Below are 10833 nucleotides of genomic sequence, written 5' to 3'. Positions count from 1 at the left end.
AAAAAATCCCCAAAAATGAAATGTACCTATTAATGTGAAACACAGTGAATAATACATGCAGTAAAGACCCATTTTTATCAATCTCATGGTGTATTTTAGGCTGACAAAATGGGGACATTGACTAAATCGGGCAATTTTTTTCTTTCTTTATAATAAACTGAAGCTGTTAAAATATTCTTCCCGTCCCTTGATGTAGTCTGATAACTATTTCTGATTATGATGAACTTTTTATTTTTGCATATTTCCATCTTCATGATACGGAAAACATGCTCAAGAAAGGATTCGAAGAAGTTTCTTGTGAACGACTGTAGAACAACTTTGTTTCTACTTACTTGAAGTCAGCGGCGTAGCCAGAAATTCGGTTTGGTAGGGGTTTGGTGAAAATCGATCTTACTGTCCAAACGGCATAATTCCGAAACCGTAATTTTTGAAATTTTAAAATTATGCAGAATTAATTTTTCAGAAAATAGTAACAGAGATCGTGTCTTTAGCGAATTTGCTGAGACTTTATTGTAGTCATGAATATTAACCTGAGAAAATTCACCATAAATACTTCTTGGACGATATACCGTCAAAATAATTTTATCAAATGATGCGCTGTTTAACGTTTGTAAGACTCATCGAAGATACTAAACCTCCGAAATCGGCGGTTTCAAAATGATGCTATCTTGACCTTAAATTACTGTTTTTGAACATTTGACCTATACATATAAATGGTCATACAACAAAAATCAAATGCTCATCAAAATCGATCAGAACCTGCTAGAGTCGAATGGAAATCGTAATTTTTCATAAATTTCTCTCTACATTCGGAAAGTGTTATACTCGTTATTAATCATATTACGTTTTCGTCTAAACTCGACGCATTCCCAAAATATAAACCTGTTTTAATCCACCTAGTGATGCAATTGTGCTTTTCTCATTTGTACAGACTACGATTCCATGGCTGGTTATGTTCAATACAATGGTGGAAATGAATATTTCAACTTGTTAAGAAATTTTAAACTAGTTTTAATTTTAAAGTAGCAGTATGATTGACGATTTTTAGAGTTTAACTTCGCTTCCTATTAAATAAAGACCCTTATTACAGTACATCTCTACAAAAGCGAGCTCAATTTGAAAAGAAATCTGAGGATTATGATTGATTACAGATCTCTGGAATTTTCTATTGGAATGTTTTCAGGCAGGAATTTGATATTGATGCAATTAGACAACTGTGAAATCAAGACCAATAGATCAGTTACATATCAGGACCCCATTCCGACAATTTATCAAAAATCCTCATGATGTTTACAACAACAGGTTATCAATCTACGAATCAGATAATTGTTATTGTGATATTGAATTAAATCAGTCTGCATCAATAAATTTTCAACTTCAATCCAATATATTATTTGGGTGTGTGGGGGGGGGGGGGGGGGTTGTATGGTGTTAAACCCTAAAACCTTCTCTTGGCTACGCCGTTGCTTGGAGTTATTTATTTCGCTTTTCATTTTCCGATATATTTCAGATCGATCCGATGGTTATAAGTTAGAAAAATTGCAGTCAGAAGGTTCGCACAAATGAACATTTTTGCACTGATAAGTTATCAAGTTCCTTCCAGACAACTTGGAAGTGTTCGGTGATTACTTCAAGCGGTTGTAGATAGAAAAATGAAATACAAAATTCGATTTATCGAAATAATGTTTGGCTTTATTACTATATTGAACAATAAATAGGCGACAAAGAGTAATCCACAAACAACAAGCCATAACTGTTAAAGTATTCAAAATAGATATTTGAAATCTTCAGTAAAGTTATTCGCAAAAGTAAGAGCTACAAATTTGCTGAAGGCATCATTTCGATATAATAACTTCCAAGAAAATTTGTGAAAATATCTCACTCATAGGGGGATTAATCAGCAAAAGCACAATACCAAAAGAAAAGGCATATCGCTTCCATTAAATTCTCCGAAGATACTATTGACCTAAAATAAGCCGTTTTGGCGTTAATAATAGATTACATGTTTTTGGTTATATTTCTGGCAATGTGAAATGATAAAAATCTTTCGTCCGAATTTAATATTAAATATCTCTTTTGATGATATACCGATTTCAACAATCTATAGCTTGTTCGAAAGGTATTCGTTAAAGCTATCTAAAAACATATAAATTGGTAATCTATATTGTCAATTTCGGCAGATAATTCAAAAAAAACTGCAAAAAACGCCATTTTTACGCATTCAAACATTCATATCTTGGAAACTAAACATCAGAATCAAAAACAAATTAATAGCGTTCATACTGTTTTTTAGCGCTTTCATTTAAAATTGGTTTGGATTAAATCGGTTCAGCCATTGCTGAGAAACTCGAATGAGAATTTGTCCGTTACATACACACACACAGATATTGTCCCAAATCGTCGAGCTGAGTCGATTGGTATATAAGACTCGGCCCTCCGGGCCTCGGAAAAAATCTTGAAAGTTTGAGCGAATTCTATACATTTCTTTTATAAGAAATGTAAAAACGCTAAATTTAACCAAAGCTGTCCTAAATTTAAAAAATTGACATTCTAAAATTAACTACGAAAAATTTTAAATTTAAAAACAGAATAACTTAAATTCAAAACTGACATTTGTTGAAATCAACTGAGGAAAAAACTAGATTGAACAAAACAACCTCCCTAAAACTAGTATATTTTTTCAGGAATTCAACTAAATAACTAGATAATTTTAATGCAAAAAAGCTTTGAATAATAGAATACATGTTTTTGGTCATATTTCTGGCAATGTGAAATGATAAAAATCTTTCGTCCGAATTTAATATTAAATATCTCTTTTGATAATATACCGATTTCAACAATCTATAGCTTGTTCGAAAGGTATTCGTTAAAGCTATCTAAAAACATATAAATTGGTAATCTATATTGTCAATTTCGGCAGATAATTCAAAAAAAAAACTGCAAAAAACGCCATTTTTACGCATTCAAACATTCATATCTTGGAAACTAAACATCAGAATCAAAAACAAATTAATAGCGTTCATACTGTTTTTTAGCTCTTTCATTTAAAATTGGTTTGGATTAAATCGGTTCAGCCATTGCTGAGAAACACGAATGAGAATTTGTCCGTTACATACACACACAAATATTGTCCCAAATCGTCGAGCTGAGTCGATTGGTATATAAGACTCGGCCCTCCGGGCCTCGGAAAAAATCTTGAAAGTTTGAGCGAATTCTATACATTTCTTTTATAAGAAATGTAAAAACGCTAAATTTAACCAAAACTGTCCTAAATTTAAAAAATTGACATTCTAAAATTAACTACGAAAAATTTTAAATTTAAAAACAGAATAACTTAAATTCAAAACTGACATTTGTTGAAATCAACTGAGGAAAAAACTAGATTGAACAAAACAACCTCCCTAAAACTAGTATATTTTTTCAGGAATTCAACTAAATAACTAGATAATTTTAATGCAAAAAAGCTTTGAATTTAGAGTATATGTTAGTTGAAATAACAGAAAATAGCACTAAATTCAGCACAAAATTTAGTTGAGAAGAAGGAGAATGTGTCTCCGCTAAAAGTGACAGCATCATTTTCTCGCCAAATCAGCAGAGAAAACAGAAATTCCAACTAGCATTTTAGCTCTTTTCAGGAAGATCGAGAACAACTAATCAAAATCAGCAAATTGAGAATTTGCTTAGTTGTCCTAAATAATAACTAATTCAATTCAGTAAATCAACTAAGGTTTTCGCATTTGAGCCGAATTTTGGTTCTCCGTGTTGTGTTTTTTTCGGGTTAGGAGATAAGCGGTTCATTCTGGCCCACGTAGCTATTGCTTCGAGATCATCGTTGATATACTGGACAAGGACGTCAATGTCGGCTGCTGGACCAGATACGTACACTTGTAGGTCGTCCGCGTAGAGGTGGTAGTTGCATCTGAGGAACAACGGCAAGCTGTTGATGTATAAACTGAAGAGCAGTGCGCTTAAACAAGAGCCTTGTGGTGTACCATCTAGGACATGACGGTCGCTTGATATTCTATCACCTAAGCGCACTGACTGTTTTCTGTGTGCGAGAAAGGATGATATTAAGTTGCAGGCGGCTTGAGAAAAGTGGAACTCATCGCGGAGTTTTGTTTCTAAAATGCGATGATCCACACAGTTGAAGGCCAGCGAGAAGTCGACCAGCACCATGACGGTGCATTGGTTGCTGCCGAACCCGGCGTAAATGTCGTGAACGACTTTCGTTAAAGCAGTGGTCGTGCTATATCCTTTTCGGTATCCAGATTGATACTTTGCTAACAGCGGAGCGTTCGGATTATCGAGATGATCTGTGATTTGCGCAAGTAGAATTTTTTCTAGAACTTTCGATAATGCTGGCAGGACGCTTATTGGTCGAAAGTCCTTAGGTTCGGTGGGGTTTGATAGCTTCGGGATCGGAGTAATTAAAGCTTTCTTCCAATTTGAGGGGAAAGATCTGGTATCTATGATCGAATTGAATAAGTGAGAGAGGGCTGGGAGGATGAAAGGGCATAGCTGTTTGATGAATGAGATCGGGATTTCGTCAGAACCTGTAGCGTTGGTACCTATTTCATGAATCTTTCGGCAAATTTCATCAATATTAGTGTGGCGGAAGTTGAAATCGGGTTCTCCGTGGTCAACTGCCGTGCGGTGGGATGGTTCATTAGGCGTCCTGTGATGGCCTGCAGGTTGTAATTGTCTGTGTCCAACGCTGAAGAAGTTGTTCAATTCCTCAGCATTGATTTCTTCAACAGGTGTGTTATTTCTCGCATTGTTATGGATCCCCTCCCTTCTCAAGTTGCACCATAACTTTTTTGCAGGCAGATTGTGGTCGAAGTGTAGCTCGGCGTAACTCTTCTTAGCTGTAAAGATTAGGGAGTTGGATCTGTCTCTCGTTCTGGTGTATTCTTGCCACTGGTTGTCCCCACGCATCCTGTTGGGGTTTCGGGAGTATAAGGTATACGCTAAATTCCTGAGTTTCACAGCTCTTCTGATTTCTTCTGAAATCCAAGGTGTATGTTTGTCGCGTACAGTTACATTGCGTTCTGGCGCGTGATGTTGCAGTAATTCTCTCAGCACAGAGGTCAGCTGTTCAGCTTTTGTGGTCGAATCCCCTGCAGCAAAGAACGGTCGCAGATCCTTTGATTGAAAATCAGCTTGCAATCGGAGAGGGTTGATGGAGTGTATATTTCTTACGCTAATTATTTGTGGGTTAGATCTCTGTATCCTGATGTTGGTCAGAAGATAAACCACGTCGTGATCGGAAATGGTGTTGCCGGTTGAAGTCTTCGATTTGATCACAGAGTTAGGCGAGTCTGTAATTAGCAGGTCAATTGTAGTCGAGGTGTTTTCGGTAACACGAGTGGGACCGGTTGGGAGAATCGTGAGGTTAAATGTAGAGTTGATGTGGTTAAGCGCTGCAAGGTTCGTTGTCTGGTGAGGCGACTTAACGTTAATGTTAAAATCGCCTACGATGAACAGTCTATCGAATCCATAATCAAGCAGATCGATGAGAACTTTTTCGTACACCTGGCTGAAGTAGGGATTGGAGCATAATGGGTTGTAAAAAGTCACTACACCTAAGTTCAGGTCGTTAATTCTGATCTGGATAGCGAGAAATTCTATCCTTAGTCCGATGGGGGTTGTCGGGTCGAAGATTGATTTAAGTACTGGTGTTGCTTTTATCCCTTTTCGAACGTAAATCCCGATTCCGCCGCAGGTTTTAGTGCCACGACCTCTTCCACATGGTAGTGAATGCCTGACGAAATTGTAAGCTGGGATCCGGATTGGACCGATTGGACTAGATGGTTTATATTTGGTTTCAGTTACCGCGAAGATGTGGTATTGGTTGCTATCGAGTAATAGTTTCACGCCGTCGATGTGGCGCTCAAGCCCTCCAACGTTGAGATGGCCTATACGAAGATTTGAGAGGTTGCTTGTGGACATATTAGGTAATTAATCGTCAGCGTATGGTGTGGATGATTAACGAGTTGAGGAAGTAGACAGATCAGCCGATATCGCGTCAAAAAAGATGGATGAGTCTTCGTGTTTGTTGCGTATGTTTTCAGTGAGCTTGAGAAGGTGATCAGTGTCGTTAACACGAGTGTACCGCTTTTCACCTGGAAGAAGGACAGCAATGGTATCGTTACGGACAAAGACTGACTCGACAGCTTTTCTTTGCTTAAGGCGAAGGGCAAGATTACGGATTCTAAAAGTCTGCACGGATAGCATTTAGTTGATAGTAAATCGGTATTCGAGATCGAGAGCATTTTTTAGGTGACATAATTTCGCGTCTTTGTGCCTGTCAAAGTATCGCTTCAGAACTTTATCCAGTGTTTGCTGATTGTCGAAAATAACAGCAATGGTTGGAGAAATTGTTCGGTCTGACCATTTCGATGGTTTCGCTTTGAGACGGAAGCAGTTCGTTACATTGGCTATACCTTCTCTGATGTCAAGGAAATCGAGCACATTTTTTACAATGCTGCGCACGTTTTCACCTTCGCAAAACGGAATTTTATTTATAGCGAGCCTACGGCAGTTCACTGATTGAGAACAAGTAGCGGCTAGTTTTGCACCTGCTTCGAGAATTTCCAGCTTCTCTTCGATGCTGCTGACCAAAGTGGTTTGAGCTACACATTTGGTGTCCCGCTGATTGTCATTGTTTACCTTGCACTGGATACGATCAATCTGCTGCTTGCTTGAGGACCGTAGCGTGTCAAGCTCAGCCTGAAGATTCACGATTTGCGTAGATAAATCTTGGACAGTTTTCCTCAGTAGTGATACCTCGTCACTGCCGGAAGTTGTATTCGATCCTTTCGCGATTAGCGTCCCTCGGACCGAGCAGTTTTCGCAGTAAAACGTGTAGCTCTGAACATCGTCGATCAGCGAATCGTTGATCCGAACGCAGCTTAGATGATCCCATGACGAGCACTTGTCACAGCAAATCCAGCCTACTTGTTGATTTTTTCCCTTTTTTCCCTTTACATTTTGTTGGCGGTTCAACGCATCCGCATAGATCGCACTTTCCTTCCTTTACCTGATTCCTTTACCATAGTGATAAAAACACCACGCAGACGAATTAGGGCTACGCTTTTAGTTCGAGAACATTGACAATGAGGTTATGTCAAGTTGGCAAATTGCTGATACAGTTTTTCGCGAGACGCGACAAAAATTCACACAAACTCCACTTGTTTGGGAAACTTTTAAACGATACGACGAGACACAGACCGCCGGTTACCGGAAATTAACAAGAAAAACCGATAATTTAGAAAATTTTCACGAAGGGGAAATCGCGCCGCGTCACCTGATCAGTGTTCCCAGTTGTCTTGTCGTTTTCAGATAAAATTAAAACGACCACACCTTAAACACAAATAATGACTTACCTTGCGTAGTTGAAAATGCTCCGGTCGTAAAGTCTCTTGAATTTCTTGTTCTTGGCAAATTCTTACTGGTCCTAGAGAAGAAGGTGGAATCACCGCAGAACTTCGAAAACCATCAAAAACTCCTTTGAAAGTGATTTTTTTCATTTTACACGAAGAACCACTGCTTGTTTCTCCTCTCTTCGGTACCCAAAATAAGCGATCTTAACACTATATTTTTATGTTTTTCGCTATAATCACATTTCATTATAAAATAATATTCAACATAAAATAATACATTGAAAGCGCATTGATTCACATCCATAATATTTTTGCCACTCTCATTATCATAATCTATACATTTTTGGTCTATTAACACAAATTATTTATTAAAATTTAAGTTTCTCAATTATCAGAGAAAATTGAGCATAATATGAGGTCAAAAAAAGTCTACCTATCGAGTACAATTGGAATCCATCTCTGATATCTTTACAGCAAATCTGGATTCTAATTTTGCTCGATAGGTAGACTTTTTATGGCTTCGCTCTCTGCACACTCTTTGCGTACCTTTCTACTTAGGCCTTTGCACAGATGCAATGTCTCGCCAAAAGATTAAAAGCCTTTCTATTCCCGTTAAAAAATAAACGGTCCAGAATTATTTCGTGAGGAAAACAAAACATTTTGCACTGCAAAAACCGGTTGAGGTTAGGTATTTTGTGAGACAAACAAACCAAAATCCTTTGGTGATACATTACATCAAAGGCGTTGTTTACTTATATAAAGGCTCGCACAGAATGAAGCCAAATCTACCAATCGAACATGTCACCGGCTACCTATTGGCGATTTGCGGCAAAACCAAAATTAGTCATGCGACACCTATGATTCAGCTCATGAACTGGCAAAGTGATACAGTTTGCTTTTGTTTTCACCCGCAAGTGAGTCGTAGCTTACAACAAAAACTTCATTTTTCTCTCGGAAAAAGCTTACCACTGCCAAAATATGAATGAAACGAGTAAGAAATTTAGTTTTATTTGCGATTATTCTGAAATTACAGCCATTTGCAACCATTTGGTTCATACACTTCTTCGATTTGTTATCGGGGTAATATTGTGGTTAAAAAAAATCGGTCCATAAATGAAGTTCCATCTCGAAACCGACACCCAATCAGTACCAATGTCAAACTCCTTCATATTTTGGACTACGTAGGAGATTCAGTGATGACTATCAGAGAGAAGGATCGGCTGTGTATGATACAAAGCTGACACTTTCTTATTAGCCGGATATATTCTTTCCTCGCGTGATCTGGAGAGTTTCATGAATTTACACCATCTCATGAAAGTTTATCTTAACTTAGGAGGAACGGTAAATGATGTGCGGCAGGTACTGTGCTCAACTAATTGCATTTCGGAACAGCACACATATAGCTCTGCGAATAATATTAGAAACCACTATGTTTTACACGCTTTTCGCAAGATGTTTTCTCATCATCTTATAAAATGATGGTTTTCCATCATTTTCATAAACAATTATAGACAAATTGATCGGTGATTTGGTGTTTAAAAGTTATTTTTTTACCAATGTTTACAGAAAATATATGCACTATGACAGAACAGAATCAAATCAGCAACACTTTGCTTCCAGCGCTATCTGTGAGCGGTTTCAACGTAGAATCGCCAATAGAGATGGCGGGTCTTTATCCAGAGGGATTCAGCATCTTTAATCTGTGGTTGTAAGATGAAGTCGACATAAAACTGACGTTTACTGTGAGCCGTGTTTACCAACATCGCCATTATTCTGTGGAGCAATTAGGCTGTGTACGCAGACGAAGTCGACATAAATAATGACTTTTACTGTGAGCCGTGTTTACCAACACTGCCATTACACTGTAAAGCAAAGTTTGTAAACACGACTCACATTAAAAGTCATTTTTAAGTCGACTTCGTCAGCGTGCACAGCCTAATGTTTGTAAACACGGCTGCATTAAGAGTACAGGTACTGTACACCTCGGAAATTCGATCGCGGGACTTGGGCCGAGATTTTGTGTCGGATTTTCATCACGGAAAATTTTCCGCCGTTACCTCTCTAAACTGTCAAAATAAAACTTCTGCTGCCTCTAAAAAATACCAATTTTTTCAGAGCAGCACAAATTTTTAAACGTAATAAAAAGATCATTTTTTCCGACGGAAACAATTCATGTTGAATTGTTTCTACCTGGATTTTTGGTGTGGAGAATTTTAAAAACCCGTGACATTTTCCAGGATTTTTTTGATTGCGAATCTTTTCTTAAATCCACATTGCGACTTTTCAGCCATCCGCCACCGGGCCGTGCGTTTAATTACGCGCCCATTTAATTTGCATCAGTGCGAGTGAGAAAACATTTTGACGTGTGTTTTTGTTTCGATTGCACTTGAGTGTTCCCCATATAGCAACAACTCGAAGAAATGCTAATTATCTCGAAACAGACAATACACTACGGGAATGTTATTTTTCCGTGTAGACTGTTTTCCGTCACGGAAAATCAAAAATCCATCTCCAATTTGAAATAGCTGAGAAACAAAATCCCGTGATCAAATTCCTGAGGTGTACATTTAACGACGGATTCATTCGTCGACGAATATGATTCGATCGAGTCCGACTTCCGCTTGTTTTTGTTATTGCGAATACAAATCAAATTCATTCGAAAATGTAATCCTTCGCAAATCAGAACAAGACTGAATGCAACTGAATGATTATTCGCCTTCGAACTTGCCGAAAATCACTGGAGACTTACATGCATAGTTTGGTTTTCTTGATTGTCATTTTCAGATAAAATTAAAACGACCACACCTTAAACACAAATAATGACTTACCTTGCGTAGTTGAAAATGCTCCGGTCGTAAAGTCTCTTGAATTTCTTGTTCTTGGCAAATTCTTACTGGTCCTAGAGAAGAAGGTGGAATCACCGCAGAACTTCGAAAACCATCAAAAACTCCTTTGAAAGTGAATTTTTTCATTTTACACGAAGAACCACTGCTTGTTTCTCCTCTCTTCGGTACCCAAAATAAGCGATCTTAACACTATATTTTTATATGTTTTTCGCTATAATCACATTTCATTATAAAATAATATTCAACATAAAATAATACATTCAAAGCACATTGATTCACATCCATAATATATTTGCCACTCTCATTATCATAATCTATACATTTTTGGTCTTTTAACACTAATTATTTATTAAAATTTATGTTTCTCACTTATCAGAGAAAATTGAGCATAATATGAGACACACTGCTAATTACAAATTGTACGGAGCACAAAAGTTTTACCAAATAAATAGAAGCCGGTGATAAAAAAGTACAGGTACATTTTTGCCAAGGTCGTTAGTCGCCACTGCTGTTGTTCCTGACTGCTGTTTTGTTTGATGATAAAAAGAAACTAAATTTCCCCTTTTATCAGTGTGCATACTTTTAATAGAACACAATTCTGGGCA

General features: G+C 37.5%; 1 protein-coding gene across 1 annotated transcript; it reads right to left on the bottom strand.

Annotated features, from left to right (window-relative positions):
- Positions 1 to 3705: 3705 nt before the first annotated feature.
- On the bottom strand, positions 3706 to 7055 carry LOC131695026 (uncharacterized). The gene is made up of 3 exons (XM_058983559.1): positions 7040 to 7055; positions 6537 to 6953; positions 3706 to 5915 (listed from the first exon to the last, which is right to left on the bottom strand). Exons 1-3 carry the CDS (start codon positions 7053 to 7055, stop codon positions 3706 to 3708), a joined length of 2643 nt encoding a protein of 880 aa, XP_058839542.1.
- Positions 7056 to 10833: the final 3778 nt, after the last annotated feature.

This window comes from Topomyia yanbarensis, unplaced genomic scaffold, assembly GCF_030247195.1.
Source record: "Topomyia yanbarensis strain Yona2022 unplaced genomic scaffold, ASM3024719v1 HiC_scaffold_24, whole genome shotgun sequence".
Lineage (NCBI taxonomy): Eukaryota > Metazoa > Arthropoda > Insecta > Diptera > Culicidae > Topomyia > Topomyia yanbarensis.
Note: the sequence above shows the minus strand (reverse complement) of the source record. Positions and strands in the feature narration are given on the sequence as shown.